This window comes from Podarcis tiliguerta (assembly GCF_965153285.1).
Source record: "Podarcis tiliguerta genome assembly, chromosome: 4".
NCBI lineage: Eukaryota > Metazoa > Chordata > Lepidosauria > Squamata > Lacertidae > Podarcis > Podarcis tiliguerta.
This window is the reverse complement of record NC_139537.1, coordinates 25734872-25762069: the sequence shown is the minus strand read 5'-3', so window position 1 is coordinate 25762069 and position 27198 is coordinate 25734872. Positions and strand designations below refer to the sequence as shown.

Genomic DNA, 27198 nt, shown 5'->3' with positions numbered 1-27198 from the left:
AGACCCCAATAGCTGAAGAACAAACACAATCCCTCTCCCTTAGTTTCAAAATCTAACCAAAGTAGGTTAAACAGAAAAGGAAGGCAAAACGACTGGGCCAAAAGTCACCCCTAGGCCAGGTTATTCCAGCTGTGTGAAAACCTCAGCTTTCCCTCATGGGGCTGAGCGCGAGGCAGTCCATGATGGGCCAAGATCTGCAGAACACTTTCTGAAGATGTTTACTGGAGGTTAGAGTAGCAATGAAAAGGGAACTCTCTTGTTTTTGTCACACTAAGTTCCATAAAAGCAAATCTCATGTTACCTCTAGTTGCTCTTCAGTGTTTTTCTTTAATGCCTCTTCAAATCGTTTTGCCTTGTCCTTCAGAGACTGGCTCTGAAAAGTGAGGGTGTCAACCTGGTCCTGTAATCAAGTGCAAACACAGTTGCCTGTGACGCTTTTACTCGATGCAAGACAAACCATTTAGGCGGTGGCCCTGATGCAGAGAAAGCCAGCCAGCCACAAGTCCTACTGAATTGGCGGGAATAAAATTAGTCACGACTAAGGCCTCACCCACACTATACATTTAAAGCACACTTACCACTTTAACAGTCAGGGCTTCCCCCAAAGAATTATGGGGGCTGTAGTTTGCTAAGCATGCTGAGAGTTGTTTGGAGACTCCTATCTCCCTCACAGAATACAATTCTCAAAGAACCCTGGAAAGATGGATTGACTGTTAAACTGGGAATTGCAGCTCTGCAAGGGGAATATGGGTCTCCTAACAACTCACAGCACCCTTAACAAACTACAGCTCCCAGGATTCTTTGGGGAAAGCCATGGCTGCTGGGCAGATCCACACCATACATTTACAGCACACCCCGATACACATTTGAAGCATGTGACTTCCCTCAAAGACTCCACAGAACTGTGGTTTGTTAAGCGTGCTGGGAATTGTAGCTCTGTAAGGGGGAAACTATACCTCCCACGATTTGTTGAGGGGAAGTCACGTGTGTTGGATGTGCTTTAAGTAGATCCTTTTGACAAATGATAAGGTTTTGCATGTCGAAAGTGATACTAACCTGGAGTGACAGACGTAGCTTCTCAAAATTCTCTTCCAGTTCTCTTTTTTCCAGCTCATGTGCAGACTTTAGTTCTGGGAAGGAATTAAAAAATGCCACATTGAACCATTGTGACACATCCATTACTCACAATGGATGACATGGGTGGGGGCACTGCCGCTTATCTGACCGCCACCCAATCGCGACATGGATGCTTATTTTTTTTTTTTTTTTAAATAATATTTTATTGAGTTTTACAACAGAAACTTGAAACAACATTAAACCAACAACCTCAGAAAAACAACATAAAAAAAAGAAAAGGAAAAAACAGAAAAGATAAGTATTACAACACACAAACACAAAACAGCAAAATACAACATAGAAAATAAAACATATTAAAAACAATTTTTGTCTCCTTGTATTCTTTACATTAACTTATTTCTCCGACTTCCCCAGGCCTTCCTTCTCTGTATTCCAAATCATATATTCTGTCTGCAAATTCTTGTCCTCTATCGTACTTTGATTTTCTAATACTCTTAAAGACTAATAGATAATTGCATTTCCTTAGTCTGACAAAATATTAAATCTTTCTCTGATCACTTTTTCCCAAATACCCATTCATCCTCAATCCGATGTCATCAAATGTTCGTTATCTTATAATGTTTCTGTAAATAATCCTTGAATTTCCTCCAATCTTCCTTCACCGTCTCTTCTCCCTGGTCTCTGATTCTGCCGGTCATTTCTGCCAATTCCATATAGTCAATAACTTTCATCTGCCATTCTTCCAGTGTGGGTAGCTGTTGAGTCTTCCAATACTGTGCGATGAGTATCCTTGCTGCTGCTGTAGCATACATGAAAAATGTCCTATCCTTCTTATGCACCTGTTGGCTAACCATACCCAGGAGAAAGGCCTCTGGTTTCTTCAAGAATGTGTATTTAAAAACTTTTTTCAACTCATTATAAATCATCTCCCAGAATGCCTTTATCCTTGGGCATGTCCACCAAAGGTGAAAGAATGTACCTTCAACCTCTTGACATTTCCAACACTTATTGTCAGGTAAGTGGTAGATTTTTGCAAGCTTGACTGGTGTCATGTACCACCTGTATATCATTTTCATAATATTCTCTCTTAAGGCATTAGATGCTGTAAATTTCATACCAGTGGTCCATAACTTTTCCCAGTCAGCAAACATTATGTTGTGACCCAAATCTTGGGCCCACTTAACCATCACTGATTTCACTTCCTCATCTTGTGTATTCCATTTCAACAGCAAGTTATACATTCTTGACAGAATCTTAGTTTTGGGTTCTAACAATTCTGTTTCCAATTTTGATTTTTCCACCTGGAAGCCAATTTTTCTATCCATTTTGAAAGCCTCCATTATTTGGTGATAATGAAGCCAATCTCGAACTTTACTTTTTAATTTATCGTAACTCTGTAATTTCACTCGATCACCATCTTGCTCTAAAATCTCCCAATATTTTGGCCAATTGGCCTCCATATTGAGTTTTTTTAGTGCTTTTGCTTCCATTGGGGACAACCACCTTGGAGTCTTATTTTCAAGCAAGTCTTTATACCTCATCCAAACTTTAAACAATGCATTTCTGACAATGTGAATTTTAAACATTTTATGCACTTTAACCTTGTCATACCATAAGTATGCATGCCAACCAAAAGCATTATTAAATCCTTCTAAGTCCAACATGTCAGTGTTTTCAAGAAGTAGCCATTCTTTTAGCCAGCAAAAAGCTGCTGCTTCATAATAAAGTTTCAAATCTGGCAGGGCAAAGCCCCCTCTTTCCTTAACGTCAGTTAATATTTTAAATTTTATCCTTGGCTTTTTGCCCTGCCAGACAAATCTAGATATATCCTTTTGCCACTTCCTGAAACAGTCAGTTTTGTCTATAATTTGCAACGTCTGAAATAGAAACAACATTCTTGGCAGTACATTCATCTTTATCGCGGCAATACGACCCATTAACGAGAGTTTCAAATTAGACCATATTTCTAGATCTTTCTTTATCTCCGACCAACATTTATCATAGTTATCTTTATATAAGTTCCCATTTTTAGCAGACATGATAATTCCCAAATATTTCACTTTTTTCACTACTGTCAATCCTGTCTCATTCTGAAACCTTTCTTTCTCAATTTCTGTTAAGTTCTTTGTCAAAACCTTGGTTTTAACTTTGTTTAATTTAAACCCTGCCAATCGACCAAACTCTTGAATCAATTCTAAGACTCTTTTTACACTGGATTCTGGCTCCTGCAGTGTCAAAACTAAATCGTCTGCAAATGCTCTTAATTTATATTGTTTAGATCCGACCTGTATCCCTCTGATCAGTTGGTCCTTTCTAATCATATTCAGCAGCACCTCCAGGACTGATATAAAAAGTAAAGGGGAAATTGGGCACCCTTGTCTTGTACCTTTCTCTATTCTGAACTCCTCAGTTATTACATTATTTACAATTAATTTAGCTTTTTGTTCAGAATAGATTGCACTTATACCATTCTCAAATTCTTGGCCTACTCCCATACCTTGGAGATTCTTCTTCAAAAAGCTCCAAGAAATATTGTCGAAGGCCTTCTCCGCATCCACAAATATCAAAACTGCTTTTGTATTTATTTTTTCCTCCAAAAATTCCAATATATCAATTATATTCCTCACATTGTCAGATAGATGTCTTCCTGGGAGAAAACCTGCTTGATCTTTATGAATCTCCTTTATTAATACTTTCTTAAATCTTCTAGCCAAAATGTCTGCAAAGATTTTGTAATCCACATTCAATAGCGATATTGGGCGGTAGTTTTTAAGTTGATGTTTTTCAGTCTCTATCTTCGGTATAAGCGTGACAAAAGCTTCCTTCCACGTTTCTGGTGCTTTTTTCCCCTGAAGTATTTCATTACAGACATCTTTCAACGGCTGAATTAACCAGTCCTTCAATACTTTGTAGTATTTAGCAGTCAGTCCGTCCGGTCCTGGGGACTTGCCTAGTTGCATATTCTGAATGGCACTCTGAATTTCTTGATCTGTTATCCTATCACTCAGATTCAATCTGCTTTCTTGAGATATTTTCGATAGCCCATTCTCTTTCAAAAATTCCTCTATATCTGCTTCATTCTGGGGTTGCTGAAAGTAAAGCTGTTTGAAGTATTTTTGAAAGGCAGTCCTTATTTCCACTGGGTTCTGTATATTTCTTCCTTCCACTTCCAAATTTGTTATCGTGTTCTGTTTTTGTCTCTTCTTTATTTGCCATGCCAATAACTTTCCACATTTGTTTGCTGACTCAAATGTCCGTTGTCTCATTTGCCTTATTTTCCATTCAATTTCTTGATTAATCATTTGCATATATTCAACTTGATATAACTTAATTTCTCTTAAAATTTCCTGTGATTTTGGTTTTACTCTTAGTCTCTTTTCTCCCTCATTGATTTTCTCAAGGATCTTTTCTCTTTTTTCCTTTTGTAGTCTCTTCTTGACCGTGTTCTGTTGAATCAGAAACCCCCTCATAACAGCTTTACTTGCGTCCCATACCGTTCTTTTCTCCACCGTAGTGTTTAAATTTATCTCAAAATAGTCCTTCAAGGTTTTCTGGGCCTTCTTAGTTATTTCCTCGTCTCTAAACAGAGCGTCATTCATCCTCCATCTAAAGGAACCAGTTGGTATTAAGTTCATTACCATCTTAACAGCATTATGGTCGGAACAAGTCTTTGGGCAGATTACCGCTTTTTTTGTCTTCGGTGCCAGTCCTCTCGTGATCCATATCTGGTCGATTCTTGTCCAGGTCATTTTGGCTTCAGAGAAGAAAGTACCCTCTTTTCCTAGAGGGTTTTTGGTTCTCCAAATGTCCACCAAATCCAGGTTATCAGTCAATTCAAAAAAGGTTTTTGGTAGTCTCCCATCTTTGGTGACTACCTGTCGTTGTGCCTTGTCCATATTTGTCGAGACTACTCCATTCATGTCACCCATCAACATCACATTGTATTCCAAATAATCCATCAATGTCTCATGCAACTTCTTGAAAAACTCGGATTTTCCATCATTAGGTGCGTACACACCTACTATCAGATATTTTTGTCCATGGTATTGGATTTCAATTGCCAAATATCTCCCTTGTTCATCTTTGAACATAAACTTTGGTGAGAGGCTCTCTTTAGCATATATTACAACCCCTCTTTTTTTTACTTTATCAGATGAGATAAATTCTTGGCCCAATCTTTTATTAATTAAAATTTTCCTATGGAGCCTTGTCACATGTGTTTCTTGTAAGCAAATTAAGTCCAATTGTTCCTTTTTTAAAATATGAAAGATCGATTTCCTCCGTCGAATCGAGTTAAGACCATTGCAGTTCCAACTTAAAATTTGCAGAGACATGGTGAATTTATTCTATTATGTTCCTCCAGTTGCTCCCAATGTCTTATCCTTATCTGTCGAATCCGGTGGTGTCTTTTTCTTCCGAGTCCTCTTTGGTTTTGCTCCTGTCACGCCTTCACTCCCTTCCTCTGATGATTCCGATGGGTCTGTTACTTTTAAAGTTCCCTTCTGTAGGTCCTCCTCGTAGGTTTCTAGGAATATATTCTTATCCTCCACTGATTTTATCTTTATCTTTCTTCCCTTGATACTGAAAGAAATTCCTTCCGGGAATTCCCACCTGAAGATGATGTTGTTTTTTCTTAGTTGGGTAACCAGATCCTTGTAGTTTGACCTCAGGTCCAAAAGAAATTTTGGAATATCTTTAAAGATCTCAGCTTTAGATTGATTAATTACCAAGGGTTTTTGAAAATGTAGTCCAAGAACCTTGTCTCTTTCTTCTTTGGTTCGAAACGTAATCAAACAGTCTCTAATTTTGATCCTTTTGCTTGTTCTTCCCAATCGAAAGGCACTCAAGATCTTGAATTCCTCTTTCTCGGATTCCAAGTTCCAAAATTTCTCAAATTCTTGTGTAAGAAGGTCCCGCAGGCTTCCTTCCTCAATTTCTGGTATATTTCTAATTCTCAAATTCGTTTGTCTCTCTTTCAGATCCAGCATAGAAAATTTTGCTCTATATTCCTCTAGTTGTCTGTTCATCGGTGGTAATTTCTCCTCAGTGGCAACTGCAACTTCCTTTGCCTCCTCAGCAATTTTTCTTGTCTCGGCCGATACTTCCAGTAATTCCTTAATTGAAGCTGTATTTTGCTTTATATTTGCAGAATTTTGTTCTATTTTTTGGAAGGCCTCTGTTACTCCTTTATTTGTTTCAGTAACCTGGCTTTTTAATTCCGTAACTTGTCTTTTAGTGTCCGCCAGTTCTTCTGTCAGTTTGTCTAAGGATCCCTGTATCCTTGCAAATCCTGCCGTAATAAGGTCTTCTGCTCCCGACATTACTTTAACTTTAGGTGTAACAGAGGCACTTCCTGTAGGTTCTGGGAAGGATCCCCTCCTTCCCGTGTGAAAAGATTTGCCAGATCTTGTTGTTTTGTCTTGGAATTGCTGTACTTTCCCTCTTTCCTCTGCCATAAGCCGACTGTTTCAAGGTTATTCTGCAGCTGAAACTTGTTATCTACTCCAAAATAAACAGTGGAAGTTTTTCTCAGTTATTTTGTAGCTCTGTAACAATTCCAGTAACCACCAGGGGGACCTAGCAGATGTTGCAGCTGAAGGGATAATATGTCTCCCACTCTCCTTTCACAGCAAACTTGTATCAGTAATGTTCCCTCTCAATATCCACAACTCACAACTCCATATCCATTACTCCAGTCCTTATAAAAAGTCCTTTTGAGCACTTCCACAGTCCATATGGCTTAACTTTAAAATTTGACAGATCAGGACCAGGAGTCCAGGCAGTGAGCTTTATAGTAAACTTCTTTCAATGCAGGCAATAAAAAAAAAGTTTTTTAAACTCCCCCCCTCTTTCCCTGCTTCCCGAGGGGGGGGGATTTCTCTCCAAAGACTTCAGATTTCAACCCTTTCGAACTTTATTTTATAGGGTTTTTAGTCCTCACGTCTTTGCTTTCCAATGTTTACAGGCGGAAGGCTGGCTCCCTGTTTAAACCTTTCCGCTTCGGTGTCATATTACGTTGTTAATTTAAGTCCGATTTAAGTCCAATTACTTCTCAATTCTTGCTTAATTTCATCAGATCCTTTAAAATATTTGTATTTTTCCTACTCACGGATCCTTCTTTTTAGTCCCGATTGCACAGGGAAAAGTTGAGCGCTGCTCCGATCACAGCTGCGCGACGTCACTCCGAAAAAGAAGCGATTGACTCTCAGCACCGCTTCAACCCCCGCCACGCTCCGGAGCTCTTACTGAGCCCCGGAGACGTTTTGGGAGAGCGCTGTTGGTGCCCGCCGAGTCCCACGGACGTAGACCTCCTCCGTCCACGTTTCCAAGGGTCCCCCGCGCGCGACATGGATGCTTATTGGGAGGTAGAGAGGGAGGGAAAAGGCAGCATTGAGAACGGCATGGTGCAAACACAACAGCAGAGCCAATCTTACGCTCCCACTGGTGGGTTTGTGCTGCACTGACCTCACCGCCACCTTGCTCCTCTACCTCCCAGTAAATAGTGGAAATCCGACCGACTGGAAATGAGGTCATTAGTGTTGCATCAAGACACCCAATGTCAGCTACAGTCCTTCAGTCTCAGCTAGGCTCAGCTTTGCTGCAGTCCAACCGCCACATGCCTTGCTCAGCCCCGTACGATGTCCAGGCCAAGTGAAGTCCAAACTTTTTTGGTGTTTAAATACGAGACGGTGTGCTGTTCTAGTCTGAACTACAATGTGCATATATGGTCTCTTTTACTCTGTGAGTTGATGTGGCTTTGCCTCCGGGCTACTGATTTATTGTTTAGGCCACAACACACCATACATTTAAAGGACTTTAAAGAGCCATGGCTTCCCCCCCATGGAATCTTGGGAGATAGAGTTTGTTAAGGGCACTGAGAGTTGTTAGGAGACCCTTATATTCCCATTAAAGGTAAAGGGACCCCTGACCATTAGGTCCAGTCGTGGACGATTCTGGGGTTGCAGCACTCATCTCGCTTTATTGGCCGAGGGAGCCGGCATACAGCTTCCGGGTCATGTGGCCAGCATGACTAAGCAGCTTCTGGCAAACCAGAGCAGCGCACGGAAATGCCGTTTACCTTTCCGTTGGAGTGGTACCTATTTATCTACTGTCACTTTGACATGCTTTCGAACTGCTAAGTTGGCAGGAGAAGGACCGAGCAATGGGAGCTCACTCCGTCGCGGGGATTCGAAATGCCGACCTTCTGATCGGCAAGCCCTAGGCTCTGTGGTTTAACCCACAGCGCCACCTGTGTTCCATTATATTCCCATTACAGAGCTGGAATTCCCAGAGCTCCTTGTGAAGAGCGAGCAATTATCAAATCACTCTGAGAATGGTAGCTTTGTGAGGGAAATAAAACCCTCCTAACAACTCTCAGTACCCCTAACAAACTACGACTCCCAGAAATCTTTGGGGAGAAGCTCTGAGTGTTTAAAGTGGTATCACAGCACTTGACATGTATGGTGTGGAAGATCCAGCAGAAAGGACTAGCAGGAGAATCAGGCACTGGCTCTAGCAACAGAGTGGCCAGATGTGGGGGGAAATACAGAAGACTATATATTTAAGATAGGACTGGACAACCTCAGTCCCAGGGGGCCAGATGTGCCCCCCTGGCCTTGCTCTCCACCCTCCATGACTGCTTTTGCCTGACTGGAATTTGTCCTTGAACGGGAAAGATGCCTCTTGCATGCTTGGATGGGGCATGACAAGATGTGGATCCCTACTTTTTAAATAAAGCTATAGTAGTTACAGAAACAGCTCTTGTTATGTACAGCTGTTGCCTGAACAACCCTTAATTCACACTAAATTTAGGAGAAGTCTCTGTTGTGTGCCCATTCCAAAGGCTGCATGGCAGGGACTATGGGAAGCTCTTCTTTAACCAATTTTATTATGGATATGAAATTTCAGTTGGCCCTGTAGTAATCTATGGTTTAATAGCCCAAGGAACTGGTATGGAGAGCGTGTTAAAATTTAATAGCCCAACTAATTGCTCTGAAACAGCGACTCCATAAATAAAACCTATTCACCAATCAACTGTTTCAGTGACAATTTCATCCACGAGAGGGGGCCCTAGGCCTGCAAGGAACTCTCACATGGTTTGAAAGCAGCTTTTCAGGAGTTCCTTCACTGTAAAATATAACCCAAAACGTCTTAGACAAAGGGGCAGTGGGTGGGTGGGAATTGTTCATGAATATAGTGATAATCCAAATCCATGATAGATATCAACTGTAAAATGCCTGCAACATGCATACATGCAGAATTTTATTTGTTTGCCACCTTTCCACAGTTCAAACCATGCTCAAGGCGGCTCACAACATGAAAAATGTGCATAGCTGTAACGTAACAAAAGTTGTGATAAACAATAAACAAATCATTTAAAAATGCACGACCAAACTAAACAATTTCTACATAAATCACAAGATTTAAATAAAGATACAGGGGGGAAAGCCAACAGCAACCACTCCCTGCCAACAAAACTCCCTAGCCCTAGTGGATTACCACTTGTAAAATGTTAATATAAACCGTGGCTATGCTGCCTGAATAATGAGAAGTTTAGCAGATACTTAATCAGCAGGATTACATTTTCTCAAATAGATATGCACGTTACTCATGAATGCCAACTTCTGACTTTAAACCCCGTCTTTAAAACTCCTGCTCTGGAACTTCCTCTGCACCTGTTGTGAGAGACTGAAGTTCCCTCCTCAGTTCCTTTCGTGGGGCGTCTTCCCCGCCTTTAACTCTGCCCTGTCCACCTTAAGGAGATGGCAGATCTACTAGGCAGAGAAGGAGGCTGTTGTCACAATAAACCAACAAAGGCGCCTTAGCAGCTTGGCATCTTCCTTAGTCAGCGATAGTAGGGGCCATAGCTCAGTGACAACACAGAAGCCTTGCATGCAGAAGGTCACAGGTTTCTGGCACCAGCAATTTAAAGGGATCTGGAGAGGGGTTGTTGGGAGCGACTGCTACGCATTTGGGCTGGTGGGGCGTTGGGCAATGCAGAATCAGGAATGACAAACTGACCACAACATAAGCAGCAAAAAATAAAATTAAACATTTAAATATCAGAGGGACTGCAGTGTTCTGACTGATAGGTTAGTGCCCAAACCATTCATAGTATGACTTCAAAGCAGGGGCGGGTTGGGACCAGAGCAAATAATGAAGATAGTCCCACTGACTTCAATGGTGTTTACTCCAGGAAAGTGCATCCATAGAATCACAGCATAACGTTAATTGGGGGTGGAGGGCAGGGATATGCAATGTACAGGGGAGGGGAGACTGATCAAAAGGAAGCTTAATGCCTCTAGTTAACTGCAGTTAAGGCACTTAAGAGGAAGTGAACTTTCAATTTTGTATTAAAAACACATCAGGACTTACATTATGTTTGAAAGCAAGCAACAAAATTATCTGAAAAGTTTGCAGCTGCTCAAATGCTTGTATTCAGGAAAATATAGTGTCCTGCCCCAATTACATGACTGCTCTGGCTGATAAGCAGCACTGACTCCGCCGTCAGGAGGGCGGCAGCAAAGCGAAGCCCCCCTCAATAGCGTGCTCATTGATTTTATTTGTGCACTTTCTCTTATCAGATATAGCCCAAAGCAGCTTACAAATAAAACATAAAGGTATAAAGCTGAGGGAAAACAAAGGATAGAATAAAGAAAATCCCCATCCAATAGGAATTATGCAATCTTGATAGCATAACAATGAGTAGATGTCAGCCGAATCCAATCAAAACATAGCAGGATCAGATAAAGCCAAGTTATAACCTGACACAGGACAGTATATAGTGGGGGGGGGGCTGGTTGACCCCCTCTGGAGAGGTCATTTCATAGAGTCAGGGTGCTGCTACTGAGAAGGCCCTGCTCCTACTGGACACCTGGCAAACTCCATTCAGTGATGGTGCCTGGAGCAAGGACTCAACTGTTGAAGGAATGCGTACAGTATCAACATGGTCCTTAAGAACATACGATTATCTGTATCCTGCTTTGCTAAGCAGACTTCTTCACAAGTTCATATCTCTAAGTCCGGGAGAACAGAGTATTACCTTGAACTTTGCACTCATATTCATCCTGAAGCACTGCAATAGCAACTGCTTGACTGTTTTCCATCTCCATCACCGCTGCTTCCTGAGTTGTTGTAATGTCTTCCACCTGTTCAAAGAGCAAAGCAGTACAGATAAAGCTAGTGTAGATGGCTCCAAAAGGAGGTTAGACAAATTCATGGAGGGCAAGGCTACCAAGGTCTATGAGCCATTATGTCTATATGCGATCTCTAGTTTCAGAGACAGTGTGACAGTGAATGAATACCAGGTGCTGGGGAGCAACACTGGGGGAGAGCTCCTGCTTCGCCCCAGTGTGGAAGCATCTCAGGGGCACCAGAGTTTAGTTCAGAGATGGGGAACCAAAGATGGGGAACATCTCCAGATGTTGCTGGACTACAACTTCCATCTTATCTGACCATTGGCCATGCTCTCCTCAGCCCCAGAACTACAACAACATCTGGAGGAGAACACATTCCCCATCCTTAGTTTAGTTTATATGCCACTTTCCTATGGTGGACCTTGCTCAAAACAGTTCTCAATAAATGTCAAAATTCAAATGCAGATTTCCCCAGTGCTATTCAGTGCCCCACCCACTTCTGCCTCTGGCCCCACCCACCACTGGAATGTGGCCCTCAGAAGTCTGCAGAGAAGGGAATTTGGCCCTCCAGCAGAAAAAGGTCCCCCACTCCTGGTGTATGTGATGGAGGGTGATGGCAGGAAGAAGGGAAGCTACTCTAAGGGAAACCAACAATCAAACCAGGGATGTGCATAGATTTGACTTTATCACACACCTGTAGTCACAGTCACTGCCAAGAGGACATACAACTCCCAGAGCGTGACTGACCTGCTCTTGGTGCTGGCTCTTGATCCTGATGAGCTGTTCCTTGTGATCCTCTTGCAATTGCTCTATTTCGGCACTGTACTGTAACTGCAGCCGCTCTTCGAGCGCACGGAGCTCCTCCTGCTGCTCCCAACCGAGCGTCCTCAACTTGCCCTCAAACTTCTTTTCCAGCTCCTCCTTCTCTTTTTGTAATTTCTCATATCTTGCTGCATTGAGGGCTGCAGAGAGAAGAACCATTCGTTGAGATGTGACAGAGGAGCTAGAGCGGATCCAACTTCCTGCATCTCCACTACAGAAAGTCTGCTTGGCCTGAAGAATTTCAGACCCACAACACTGAACCCGGCCCATGGGCTACGTATGGTGGAGCACGAGGGTTAATAAATGCCCTGATTTTGCCAGCTGCCCTGGATGGCAAGGAAGGGCCCACACTGAATTCCAGGACCCTCCTGGACGATAATCCTTGCTGAGAGATGGGATTTTGAGGAGAAAGGGAGCACTGCAGGTTGGCCATGAAGCTCAATGGGTTGCCTTGAGCAACATTCAGGTTAGTACACAGGTATGTGGGGATAGCTAAATGTGGTAGGAATTATAAAGCACCTTTGTGCAGTGAAAAGTTTTAGTAAAACAGCTGTATAATGAAAAAGAATCAACAGCTACATGCAAAAGCAAACAAAAGTTATTACATTTTGAAAAGATGCCCATACTTTCACTTAATGCAGCAAAAAGAGAAACTGAGGCAAATGCAAGTGGGGTGTGTGTGAAATATACTCGGAGTCGAGAGTGGATTTCATACCGTTTATTCAGCTCATAGTGGTGAGGAGGAATGGAAGTCCCCCCAGAATGTCTGCTTTATATACATTATTTACACAATGGGCCCCACGTGATTGGCTAATTCCGGGATTCACCTGTAAGCCAGTCAGGTTGCGGATTCACTTCCACCTGGAGCTGGATTGGGTGGCTCCTGTGGACCAATCAGACTGCTGCATTCTGGACCCTATTGTTCTAGGACCAATCAGACTGCTGCATTCTGAATCCTATTGTTCTAGGACCAATCAGACTGCTGCCTTTTGGATCCTGTTCAACTCAGTACATAACACTGGGGGGGGGGGGCAGTGAGCAGTGCAGGAAGCAAAGAGGTATGGGGGGGGGGTTAATACCCAATGAGTTTTGGATGTCTCGGGTCTTTCATCAGGGAGTTTCAAAGGCAGAAGTTCAATCTTTAGTTATATTTTGTTTTCTCTCCTCCGGCACATTCCCTCCAAATCTGCTCTGGGGTGGATTCTGAGGGTGCATGGAGGGCTGAAGGGGACAGGAGAGGAAGAGGAAGCTCTGTTGCATGCACAGAAGTCCATTGCACCAGCAAACCCCCATGCATTTTGTTGAATTAACTAGGTGTTTTGAACTGTAGGGTTACTACTACTGAGATATGCCAGTTAGCTGGATGGAGCCTTAGATTCCTACCTTTTTAAAAAAACAACAACCACCCTGATCTCTCAGGTTGAAACATCAACAGGAAATTTAAAGGGGGGGAAATATGAGAGAGAGGAAACAGCTGCGTTTCAATTGTATAGGAATGCTCCACTCCCTCTTTATCTTGTAAAGGGAAGGAGAGAGGAGGAGGAGACTACAGCACAGCAGAACAATGGGGAATGCTGTCAGGAAGCATGTGAATCATTGCAGAAAGTTCTCTCCTATCACCCAGGGATGGTAACTAGGGTGAAAACCTAAGAAAGTTGCACAGGTTGGGTTTCTAAAAAAGCATAAATTTTTGCGCAGTGCAGAATTCAGCATTCTGAGGATCTTTATCTATTGTTATACATTTGTGAGTGTCTTGGTCCCCCTAAATTCCTGGGTCTAATGGGTGTCAGAGTTTAATCAATCCTTGCAGTATTAAGATGGGTTGCCAGATGCTGGATTTAGCAAAGTGTCAAAATACAGGCCAAACCAGTTATTCTGAGCCTAAGAAATTGCCCAGGAGAAGATTAGTAGGGGACAAAGACAGGGAGATGGGCTATTAGCAAAGCAAAGACTCTGTGCCCACCAGCAAATGGGGGAAGCCCATCCTTGAGCCCTGAGATATTGTACGAAAGGAGAGCAGTTGGTTTAGGATTTCAATTTGCTATGGCGTGATTGAAGACAAAAGGTGTCAGTCTGTTAAACGCGGCAAGCTGGAGAGGGGAAGTCAAGAGGGCAATGTGGGCTGACAGTTTAAATCAGAGCCTGCAGTAATGGGAGAAACGGGACCCTCTGGGAGTGCAATGCTTTGAACCCCTCAATCGTAGGCTTGGGTTGTAAATATGTGTAAATAAAGCATATATCATAAAGACACCACAACCTCCATTGTGCTTCATTTCCAAAGGAAGCACAAACCCTGGGTAAGTGCCTGGGCCCTGAAATATCACAACGCTCAGGGTTTGGGGTGGCACATGCAAACACACACATATATTACCAGGGCTTTTTTGGTCACAGTATGGAGTTCCGGCACTTCCTTTTTCTGCTGTCCACAGTAGCCATTTTGTGCTTGATGTGTGAGTACCAACACCATTTAAAAAAAAAAATCAAATCCAAAAAAGCATTTCATCTAACTGTTCACAGCCTAATGATCTTGGAATGGGGATATGAAGATTGGCTGCACTTGTTTGGCATCCTGTTCAATTTGGGTCTGTCATTATCATGGCTACTGACTTGTGCAGTGATGTCAAGCAGGGAGACAGAGGTTCCCCTCTGCACCTTTTGATTTCTTTTGTAAAGCATCACTGCTCAGTGAGTCTCCTGCTAAATGCATTTGGTTCACTTGTGTTCTGTTTGCTCTCTCAAACTTTTTGCAGGCTCAAGGTCAAGATGGGCAACCACCTACACATTGTCCAAAAAGGGGGAATGCATCACCAAAAAAGGAGAGTTGCATCCAAATGACATATGCTAATTTATAATGCAGAGATGCAAATTTAGAAGAAACTACAGTTGTACCTTGGAAGTCGAACGGAATCCATTCCGGAAGTCCGTTAGACTTCCAAAATGTTCGAAAACCAAAGTGTGGTTTCTGATTGGCTGCAGGAAGCTCCTGCAGCCAATAAGAAGCTGTGGAAGCCCCATCGGACATTTGGGTTCCAAAAATAGTTTGCAAACCGGAACACTCACTTCTGGGTTTGCGGCATTCAGGAGCCAAATTGTTCGACTCACAAGGTGTTCGAAAACCAAGGTACAACTGTACTGGAATTTAAACAGAATGCAATACCTCACCCCCCCTGGCAGGGTAGATGTTGACCAGCTAACCTATGGGCCTGCTGAATCTGCGACCTGCTCAGACATAGCTGCTGGGCCCAGCGAGGCTCACCTCTGCTGCCTGGACCCTTGTTTTAAACAGTTACTACTTCTGGGAGCTGCCACTGGAATTTCCCACAATGCCCCTGACATCATGTCACTCTGCTGAACCTAGAAGCGACCCACCACGACAGCAATTTGGACTACTTCTTTCGAACTGTGCTGTCACTGGCCAGGTCTAAGCGAACAGAATGAATGTTGCTATCATGTCATCTGGTCTAGCACTGTCTTGCTAGGCATAGCTGTCAACTTTTCCTTTTTCTTGCGAGGAATCCTATTCAGAATAAGGGAATTTCCCTTTAAAAAAAGGGAAACGCTGACAGCTATGTTAGGTCACATCCACGCCAGTGCTTCCCCCCCCCCCCCGGGTGTACAAAAGCACTGGTTAAAAATATGGCACTTACTGGAACAAGTTCATGGTGAGTACCAACACCTTTCTTTCTAGAAGAAAAGCACTGATCCACACCATACATTTAAAGCGCTCTTATACCACTATAACAGTCATGGCTTCCCCCAGAGAATCCTGGGAGCTGTAGTTTGTTAAGAATGCTGAGAATTGTTAGGAGTCCAATACAGTGGTACTTCTGGTTAAGTACTTAATTTGTTCCGGAGGTCCGTACTTAACCTGAAAGTGTTCTTAACCTGAAGTACCACTTTAGCTAATGGGGCCTCCTGCTGCTGCTGCTGCGCCGCCGGAGCGCGATTTCTGTTCTCATCCTGAAAAAAAGTTCTTAACCCGAGGTACTATTTCTGGGTTAGCGGAGTCTGTAACCTGAAGCGTATGTAACCTGAAGCGTATGTAACCCGAGCCTGTTCATGCACAATATGTTCTAGATGTTTTAATTGTTTTATGTGTGTGTTTGCCACCCATGGCTCGTTTGGGAGGAAGGGTAGTTTATAAAGCTAACAAACAAACAAACAAATGACCCTAGTGAACAATATGTGGCAGAGGAGGAATGGAAAGCACATGAATCTCAAGATCACCACATCTTGTACATGTAATGCTAAACCATGGTTTTGTGTTCTGTTTTAACCAGGCCAGTGGCTTGCCTAATGAGCTTCATGGTTGAGTGGGGATTTGAATCTGGGTTCCTTCATTCTTAGTCAGACACTTATACCACTTATAGCATTATACCACACAAATCTTGCCCATCAACGAGAACGAATAGTATCTGCTCTGCCTGGTCATTTTCTCAAGTTTCAATTTTTAACATTTGTTTTCAGTTTCCATACTCATTTTTAATTATTTTGTAATTTTGCATGACCACTTAGTGCTACCTACTAGATTGCCTTCCATTGTGGCACAGAACTATCCAAATCCAAGCAAAACCCAGCTCAAACTCAGAACTGGGGATTCATCATAATTGAAACCCACTCAAGCTTTAAATTGATCCTGTAATGAAACCTGTCTTTCAACTATCATTCTAATGAGACTGGCACATGGTAGGATGTGATAATCCAAAGATACTCACTGAAGTATGCAAACCAATGATCAATACACATAGACTCTACAGAAAGAATAGATACTACTATATTGCACATATATAAGATTTATTTTGGGGGGGGCAGTTTCTGCAAAAGCATTTCTCATGTGCAAACCATAAGTCATCCTATGCATGAATAAGGATTTTAGTGGAGCCAAATTGGACCATACAAGAGGGAGGTATCGACTGGCTCAGGAAAACCTCAAAGTTTGCAGAACTCTGTCTTTTTAAGAAAATGAATGAGGAGGAGCTTCAAAACAACCCAATGAGGAATGAGCATGGCCATGGATTGCTGACTTTCTAGGGAGAATGAAAAATGGAAGAGAGGAAATGGAATGGAGCATCTTGGGAAATGGTATGGCTGGAACTCTGAACAGGAACACTTCATCCTTCAAAATTTTGTTGCATGTCTCACTTAAAAAAAAATAATGCAAGGGAACTGTTGAACAGAAAGCTGACCAATTTTTTTGCCATGCACAAAGGCCCGGCATTCATTCCTAAATTACAGAAAACCACCCAATCTGGCATGGGAGATCTGCACTCAAACCAGAATTTGTTGCTTCTAAGACACTTTTGGGACGTGGGTGGCGCTGTGGGTTAAACCACAGAGCCTAGGACTTGCCAATCAGAAGATCGGCGGTTCGAATCCCCGTGACGGGGTGAGCTCCCGTTGCTCAGTCCCTGCTCCTGCCAACCTCGCAGTTCGAAAGCATGCTAGTGCAAGTAGATAAATAGGTACCGCTCCGGCAGGAAGGTAAACGGCGTTTCCGTGCGTTGCTCTGGTTCGCCAGAAGCAGCTTAGTCATGCTGGCCACATGACCCAGAAGCTGTACGCCGGCTCCCTCGGCCAATAAAGCGAGATGAGCGCCGCAAACCCAGAGTCAGCCATGACTGGACCTAATAGTCAGGGGTCCCTTTACCTTTACCTTTAGGACACTTTTATGGCATGCAAGTGGCATGCAAGATACTTCTAGGACTCTACATTTAACCGAAATGACAACGTGGGTATCGCACCCCCATGAATGCAGACATAAAGCTGGACATGTGATTGTTCCGTGTTAAAAGAAGGAAACAAAGACTCATGTAGAAATGAAGCCCTTCCAACTCCTATCATTTAAATATCTGCGCATCATGATTACCCAAGAGCCAGCTTATACTTTTCACATTTAAGGTCACCAAATAAGTGCAGTATGCCACCATCTGTAGTTCTGCATCTGTCACGTTCAAGAAAATAATATGCAAATGGTTATAAATATGAAATTAAGTATGCAAACAACCCCCTGGATTATGTTACATGTTTGGTGTGCCTTCCATTATTGAACGAGATGCTTCATTGCTACTTCATAGAATGGAAAGGTAACAGTTGACTCCGCAATTTAAATAGCAGTTGACTCCGCAATTTAAATATTTGCTAGCTGCCAATGCCAGACTCTTCAATACAACCCTGCTCAAGAGCTTAATGAAGTGGAGAGAATTAAAACTCTCAGCCAAGAACAAGTGCATGACTCCAAAAGCACCCATGAAAAGCTCAACAGCTACAGGAAACCCCACCAGTGACCAGAGCAGCTATCAAGAGAGTGCCAAGATATTCTTTTATTTTGATGGAAGTTTCACTTTTGGCTTACAGGCTGGGTGTGATTTTCATAGGAAATGACATTTACTGGACTGAGAAGCGGCTGCAGGTTAAATCGCAGCACTTGCTGTCACAATGTTTTCCCAGCACTAAGCTGATGCTATTTCCCTCTGCGTCCGACCTACGGGTGGAGGCCAATCAAAGTGCATTTCTGTTTATAATGGGAGGAAAAGAAAATGCCATCAGTGGAATGTCACTTCTGTCCCCACTGAATGGAAGAGAGGCAATGGGGAAGCCCAAACGGCAGGTGGGCTTCTGCATCCAAGCCCTTTCTCCTCAAAAGGAGCAACCACAGTGATTCTTCCACAGTTTATCAGCCCAACTCATTTGTTTGACTCTGTAAGTGGGATTGTTATGGGCCAGTTCCATCATTAGGCTGAGTGTAAAAATATTAGGTTGCAGTCAACTAACTTTACTCCAAGTAAGTCCACTTAAATGAATGACCATGACTAACTTATGCCCATTAATTTCAATTGGCCTACTCGGAGTAAAATGTAGTTGATGATGATGATTTTTTAAATTAACTATCTGCCCTTCACCCCTGGGCCTGTGTATCCCGTTTCACCACTGCTGCCTGCCTCTATTGCTGGCAGAGAAGCAGTATCTCTCACACTCAAAGATCTCACAAGATTCCAGGACATCTCATTGTTGCTGATGCCACTTCTCCGCTAGTGGTGGACACTAGGGTGCCATCACAGGGGTTTCCGCCACCTGAGGCAATGGCTGGGTCAGCCCTGCTTTACCATAAGGTCCTAGGACGGGTTATATGAGCTATTGCCTGACCATGATGGGTAGTGTTTCTGGGCCTGACATGTTCCAAATTCCTAGGTAACGAAGCTTGTAAGTAACTACGCCATTTGTGACTCTTGTAACTTATCAATCTAAGGGTGACCTGAGCTTCATACTCAGTCTCTATGGCAGGCACAGAATGCAATTCAAAAGCAGGCAATGTAGATTTACAGGTTGCCATCTGCAAACAGTAAAGATAATGGATGATGAGTTCCACTGTGTATAGTTATGAACCTGTCTCTGCAACAACAAAGAGGTGAAATTATTGTTCCCCTGACAAGCCATAAAAACCTGCGATGAGCTTAAGGCGATGCCTTATTAGATCCACAGAGATTGCCTAGCATGACAGGAAGAAGAAATAAACCATTTTACCAAACATCTGTAAGCAGAAAAGGACATTTTAAAGATTGCTTATTTAATGTCCTACTTACCAACTTCATCTTTGATGTTTGCAAGCTCCGCTGAGAGCTCTTTTTCTTTCACAAGGGCGCTTTCGTTCTGTTAAAACAAAGAGCAGAGCAAGAATGAACAAAGTTCCCACCTAAGAGTTTGCACACCTTTATTTACAAAACCTCATGCAGTGAACTGCTTGATTCTATTGTCAACGGTTACTGAAGGTGCTTTAAAAAACAGCATATATACAACCATAATTTTGAACTAATATTACACTTACAAAGTTTTCTTTTGGACAGTGTGCTCAAAGGCTCATTTGTCATGGCTTCCATGTAACGCCATCCTATGAATGTTTACTTGGGAGAATGTCAACTGTGTCCCTAGTGAATGACTTTAGAACTGCAGCCCTAAGTATGGATTTTGCCCCAGTCTTTCTGGGCAGAGGGCCACACCTGAATGCTCTGTGTCTGAGCATTTGTTTGCTTGTTTGTTTGTTTGTTTGTTTGTTTTGCCTGGAGCTTTCCCTGCAAAAACCCGTTCTTTAAAGCTGAATCAGAGCAAACATCAATTCCAGTTTTCTGCAGATCGAAGCATTATGCCTGACTTAGATGGCATTTCTGTAACTGAAAGATGCATAGGCTAGAAGAGACTGGTGTTATCATCTAATCCTCAAACTGGAGCATTTCCAAATAGGAAAACTGGAGCCATCAACTCATTTGATTGTGCTCTACTCCACAAAATACAATATTCAGCATATACAAAACATCATTTGTTTGCATGTTGATTATGTCCATAGCACACATAAATGACTTGCAATGCACACTGCATAGTAGTACAACTAGGCATCCATAAAATAATACACACACTCAAAATTTTATCTGTTTGTTCTTTTCACTATTTATATATTTCAGAGCAGAGAACTTCAAATGACGGGAGAGATTAGACACATAAAACACATTTGTCTCGACCATACTGAAACATGCTTGTTAGAACGTAATGATTTTAGTGGGAGATGTTTCACAAGAGAGGTATGAATCACCAGAAGATGCTGAAAGAGAACCCACCAGAGTGTGATTTAGTATAATAGATACCAGGAGCATCACCACAAAAGAACATAGACCCACTTTTGTATATTGCACTGCTATTCCTTGTCTTGTGAAGGATGGAAGAAAGAGCTGTACCATGCTGGGCGAGGTCACCACTGATTAGAAGAAAAAGAAGTTCAGGAAGCTTTAAAGACATCTGTGGGTAAGAAAGCAGCAATGCCTTTTCAAGTTGCGACTAGAAGAAGCACAATAAAAAATGCAGTGAAAAAGAATCAGTCAATGATTTGGCAATGCATAAAGAGAGGATGTTGGAATATTTGGAAATTTAGATGTTATGTCACATCCTATTGGAAAATGTGGGGTCCGGTCACGGAAAGGATTTAGAAGTACTGTGCTAGATGCTGACATCTGGGAAATGATGGTGGCCGGTGATGACTCTGCATCCATTAGTCAAAGAGTGGCAGCATATTGCCAACTATGAACTATAGGAATGACTCAATGGCCAAGTTCTTAAGGAGGAATGAAAGCCTAATAACTCTGTCAGTGACAGTATTTAGTTAATGAACATGTAATTTATGAGAAGCGTTTACTCAGAAGTAAGACTCACTGTGTTCAGTGGGCTTGCTCCCAAATAAGAGTGCTTAGGATTGCAGTCTTAGGGTCTTTCTCACTAGACTGTATAAAGGGAATTCAGAAGCAGTTTGGGTGGGTGGAGGGAGGTGGCGGCGGAGGAGAAAAAGTTAAGATGGTCTTCTTCCTTGCACCAACATCACATTGGAGTCTGTGAACTGCCTTAAGTGAAAAAGGAAAATGCTGACTGGTTTGAAGCTCATTAAACTGGCAACAGCCATTTTGGAATACCCAAAATTCAGAAAACAGCATTCACCAATACAAAGTGATAAGCTATGATAAGCTATGAGATAAGCTATGAGAACGGCATCAACAGAACAGTTTAGTGGTATAAAACTGATAAGAAAATAAGAGTATTAAAGTATAAGATTATAAAAATAAGATAAAAATTAAGTAGAAGTAATAAATATTTAAAGAACCAGAAGGGGAAGTTGAGGGAAGTCATGGGGAGGGGGCGTTTTCTTTTTCTTTTATATGACAAATGTTATATTGTGTTGTTTGATTGAATATAAAACTGTAAAAATCCAATAAAATCTTTTTAAAAAGAAATTCACAGTTATCTTAGTTCGGCCTTGTGTTCCAGAACTTGTTTATCTGGGGTTGCTAACTCACTGATGTTATCTTGAATAAGCAATGCTACCTTGACAGAGGCAAAGAAGCTCAGACTGCTGTTAGTTTCACTCACTTTATCAGGCTCCTGTGTATCCCAGGAACAACCATACTACTGTTATTCGTTCAGTTATGAAAACATTCATGTCAAAATTTTATTACACCTTACTCAGGCCCTATGGTTAAAACCTGGTTATCTAAATCGGCATTTGCCAACCTGGTGGCTTCCAGATGTTTTGGACTAGGGACATGCTGGCTGGTGCTGATCGGAGTTGTAGTCTAAAACATCTGGACTGCACCAGGTTGGTGAAGACAAAAAGAGTCAATCATTTCTTGCTAAGTGTCTGCATACTAAACAAGGACTTTTTAACCTTGGCTCTATTTAGGGTGAATTAATAATCCATTCCCACTAAACATGGCTTGGCCACCCAACAGCCCACACTTCACTGTCCTTTAAGAATACTGTGATAATATTAATAAAACCCTGAAAATATAGTTACTCCCAATTCTCCATCTCTATTTCCTCTTGATAAACAATACGCTTGAGGCCATTTGCTTTGCTTATCTGAAAAAGGCCAAAGAACGTTTGGTGGAAAGGGGGAAAAGACACAAGACATGCTCTGCTTCCCAGAGCAGTTCAGACTGCAGTAAAAGGTCAGAAGCAAGAATGAACATTTGTGAAGCACAACTGCATCCAGGTAAGTATGATTATCTTGGTAATTGCCCCTCTCAGAAAGTGGCCAAGCTGGAATATGGAAATGCCCATCTGAATAACAAACCAGAAGCAGAGATGGGAACCTAGGGTCTATCTGTACCCAAAACACAGTGCTAACCATTCTGGAAATGTCCTTCACAATTATTGGTAGGCTCCCCCCCCCCCCTTTGCCACAAATATTTGTTTTCCAACACTTCATAATGCTTTTTGACAAAGAGCTGATGATTAATAGGATTAGATGCCTGACCTTGCTTTCTCTGAAAAAGTGGATAGGTTCAGTGTCAGCTAATCTTCATATCAAACCTCAGGATACCTTAGAGGTGAAGCATATTACAATTCCCTGACATGTTCCATTATCTTATAAGTGTGGGCTGTAGATATATGTGATGCAAAGGCAAATGTTGCACTGATATGAAATGAAAAAGCCTTCTTCTTCATCATGGTGTTGTTTGTGGATTTCTGTCTCAGTAAATAAAACCCACAGTTCAGAGAATGAAATGAGCAAATGCCCTTGAATATTTCCGCCCATGAATGCAATGTTAATATACCTTGGACCTCACACATGATATTATAAAAGTCTCAAACAAAAAGGCCTGAGACTGTTAAATTTACAGTTGTCATATATAATAAGCTTTCATTAAAATGTATCGGCAAACAAAGAAACCACTTTCGTTCCGAGCCTTCACAACCCCAAAATGTCTGATTCAAACAATATGCTCTGAACTATACAATACAGATTGGCTGTTTTTAAAATCTTTTAATTTTTATGCTCACAGTCAGGTTGGCCAAAGAGCCATAAAATGTGAGATTTCTAAGTGCTAGTCTTGACCTTAAAAAGGTAAAGGTAAAGGGACCCCTGACTGTTAGCTCCAGTCGTGGACAATTCTGGGGTTGTGGCGCTCATCTCGCTTTACTAACTGAGGGAGCCAGCATACAGCTTCCGGGTCATGTGGCCAGCATGACTAAGCCGCTTCTGACGAACCAGAGCAGTGCACAGAAACACCATTTACCTTCACGCCGGAGCAGTACCTATTTATCTACTTGCACTTTGACCTGCTTTCGAACTGCTAGGTTGGCAGGAGCAGGGACCGAGCAACAGGAGCTCACTCCCATTGGGGAGATTCGAACCGCCCACCTTCTGATCAGCAAGCCCTAGGCTCTATGGTTTAACCCACAGCGCCACCCACATCTTGACCTTAGAAGTTCCTAATTCATTGTGATGACTTTCATACATTGTTAGACTACAAGTCCCATCAGCTTCAGCCAACAGAGCCAATGTGATGGGACTTGTAGTCCAAGATCTAGAAGGCTGTCTTAAATCTAGCAATAGGTATTCCCATCTCCTGGAGGGCTGTAATTACCCACAATAATGAGACAGTACTATGGCCAGCTCAATACATTTTGCTGCCTAGGACAATGGACAAGATGTTGGTCCCCCAATTCTAATAGACCAGATTGGCAAGTGGGTCTTACTTCAACATCCTCTATCTCACCTGAGACCAGCAAGTTAGCTTAGGAAGTGCAGGACAGGAAGCATGGCTCTGCCTGCTCACCACCTTTCTGCATCTGCCACCTGAGGCAGTTGCCACCTTCTGTGGCATGACAGGACTGGCCCTATCAATTACCCAGCTGTCTGTTGTGGGGAATCAGGGTTGGCAGCAGCAATGGTCCCTGACTGAGGATGCTGGGTGTTGGTGCTAGTTCTCTTTCCAACCACACTTTCAGTCAGGGTAGTCTAGTATCACAAGTGGCAGTGACTGTGATAAAACTAACTGGTTTGTAAAAGGACTAGACAAATCATTGGTTGCTACTTGCTAAATGCTGCCTCCATGAACAAGGGCAATAAGTTTCCAAGTGGGTATAAACTGTTGGGAGCAGCCATCTCTTTGCACCTTGCTTCAGAGGCATCAAAACAGAAGGCTAAAAACTGTCTGATGCAGCAGGACAATGCCAATGACTCTGGCATAAGGGCCCCAGGATGAGATTGTAACAAAGGACATTTTACCTCCATCAAGACCCTACTAATGGTGGATTCAGATGATGGAGAGCTAATGTGTGGAAGCTCCTTGAAAGCTCCTCATAGTAAAGGTAAAGGACCCCTGACCATTGTGGATGACTCTGGGGTTGTGGCGCTCATCTCGCTTTACTGGCCGAGGGAGTCGGTGTACAGCTTCCGGGTCATTGCTAGGTTGGCAGGAGCAGGGACCTAGCAACAGGAACTCACCCCGTTGTGGGGATTTGAACTGCCATCCTTCTGATCGACAAGTCCTAGGCTCTGTGGTTTAACCCACAGCGCCACCTGCGTCCCATACAGTGCTATAATTGCAAGAGGAAGTGGTCTCAATGGCTTTGAACCCCACGTCTGGTCATCTGAACCTGCCTGATGTTACCCTGTGATGCTCTATGCTCCAAATGACAAATATGTATCGAGCATGCCTGCAATGTCACATCCTCTCTCCAATTCTGAACTCTCTGCATTTATTACTGTTAATTATTCCACAAGCACTTTGCAGTGGTTTACAGTAATTATCTCTTTCAGCCCCACAACATCCCTATGGTCATTAATATGCACACATTACAAACAACGAGGCCTCCCAGAGAGTTCATGGCTGAACCCAGGTCTCCTTGCTCCAAGTACAGCAGACTCTGTTTTGGCTCAAGCATTCTCTCTCCCTCTCTGACAAAATCTAATCAGGTTTGGGAGGGGATGTGCTGCTTAGTCATGGCTGCACTATTTGGAATGCCTCCGGAGCAAAGGCTTCCTTTTCCTAGCATACTGGGGGAAGCCACATAGCTCCTTTAATAAATATTTCATCTGATTCTCCAGGAAGGCAATAGCCACATTTTATTGCATCTGGGATTAAAAATGATCTGCCATCTGTCTTTCCCATAAAACATCTTAAAAACTGCCCCTGCAGTAGATAGCCAGTCACCTTCTCCCCTGCCCCCACTGTTCTTTTTAGATTGAAGTTTACAAGCCCAACTTATCACCACCGTTTCCCCAAGAGTGCACAGTTTGCCGAGTTCTTTATTAAGCCATACATTTTCCTTCACATGGATGGCAACACACCGCAAGCTATACTTTAACCCAATAATCAGATCAAGAAGAGGAAGCTTCAGTTTGTTTTTCAGTGGATTAGCAAGATCATCCCAGCCTCAAACAAAAATCTACCAAGCTGAGTATTTCTGCCAATGTCTTTCCTATTAAGCAAATCAAAAGCTGGTCACATTTTCCACCTGGTTCCATCTGTGAGCCCACAATGCCAAATTAACGCTCACAGTGGTAAAGAATGACAAGCTGTGTGTTAGAAATAACTCAGATTCATTCAGCTACCTGTAGATACTGTTGTGAACTCTGTAGTGACAATCCATGACACATTTCAATTCAACACGCAAAAATTCAATTCCACCCCACATTCCCCTGACACAGGAGAACAGCGCAGCACACAAAATAAAATTTAACAAATGAAAAGCAGAGGCTGCCAAGAGAAGACAGATATTTGCCATGCAAGCAAAACACACATCTCAAAATGCAAGCTACAATCCAATCTGCATTCCACAGGTAACATTAACAGAACACAAAAGCGAAACAACAAATCAAATCAGCTCCAAATCCAGTAGGTCCCCAGTATGTTACTGCTTCCTAAAAACGCAAGTGCTTCAGTTTTAGACTGCAGGGTGAAATGATGCAAGGCACTGCAGTCTTAGGTGAATCTGAGGGTTTTGTTTGGTGCTAGCGAATGAGAAGTCAGCACATTATATAAAAAAGATGGACATCATCACAGTCCCTCTCCCCATTTCCCTCCCTCCTTCCCTCCCTCCCTCCTTCCTCCCCAGTCGGCTGCAGCTTGCAAAGCAACATTCTCAACATTAGCTAGAGGAAGAATAAGAGAGAACACAAGGCTAGCCGTCACAGCCCTTTGGATTAAGTAGGAAAAAAGGAAGAGGCAGAGTACCGTCTTGTCCAGGCACTGGAGGCAATAATATAGCTTGCAGCAGCACTGGCCCATTCTGGCAGGCTGGCTGGAAAAGCGGCCAGCTTCATTCAGAATGTCAGGGTGTTTAATTCCTAAGTAGCAGGAAATGTCTTTAAAAAAAAAAAAAAAAAGGACGAGAAGGAAAGGAAGAAGATGGATTGCTGACAACTGACACAACTTGTGCGCCTGTGTGTGTGATTCCTCTCCAGCTACCTGGGTTTTCCTCTTATTAACTTCAGGAATGCAGGAGGAGGCGGAGCAAAGCAGAGAGCAGCATATCTGAATCCTGGCAGGGAAATGGGAGAGAGGGAGGGACGTTTTTTTGCCACTGGACTCCTCCGCAGAAGGAGGCAGATCAATAGAGAGAAGCCAACGGAATATTTGATCAGTTTCATCATCCTCCGAGGACACCCAGCTGCTCCTCCCTGCAAAAAGTCAGCGGTCACCACACGTCCCCCTGCCTAGCCCAGCCTACTCCTGCATCACTGCCCAATCTGCTGCCTCCATCCTTGCCTGCAGCAGGAGAACGTCAGCTGGCTGAGTGGCTGGAAGAGAACGGGCTGCAGCCGAGTGGTGGAGCATCTCTTTCGCACGCAGAGGGTCCCAGGTTGAACCCTTGGCACCTTTGCGCAGGGCTGAGCATT

At 42.9% G+C, this 27198-nt stretch overlaps 2 protein-coding genes across 4 annotated transcripts in view; one reads left to right on the top strand and one right to left on the bottom strand.

The window, feature by feature from the left end:
- Window positions 1–27198, top strand: part of FLT1 (fms related receptor tyrosine kinase 1) — a 482624-nt gene that overhangs the window by 8247 nt on the left and 447179 nt on the right. The window lies entirely within an intron of this gene.
- Window positions 1–27198, bottom strand: part of MTUS2 (microtubule associated scaffold protein 2) — a 302916-nt gene that overhangs the window by 7884 nt on the left and 267834 nt on the right. For all 3 annotated transcript variants that reach the window (XM_083437007.1, XM_083437008.1, XM_083437006.1), the window contains 5 exons: window positions 19616–19682; window positions 11961–12175; window positions 11120–11225; window positions 1057–1130; window positions 302–400 (listed from right to left, as the gene is read on the bottom strand). In XM_083437007.1, coding sequence (XP_083293133.1) covers window positions 302–400; window positions 1057–1130; window positions 11120–11225; window positions 11961–12175; window positions 19616–19682 — 561 coding nt within the window. The remainder of the gene's footprint in view (window positions 1–301; window positions 401–1056; window positions 1131–11119; window positions 11226–11960; window positions 12176–19615; window positions 19683–27198) is intronic.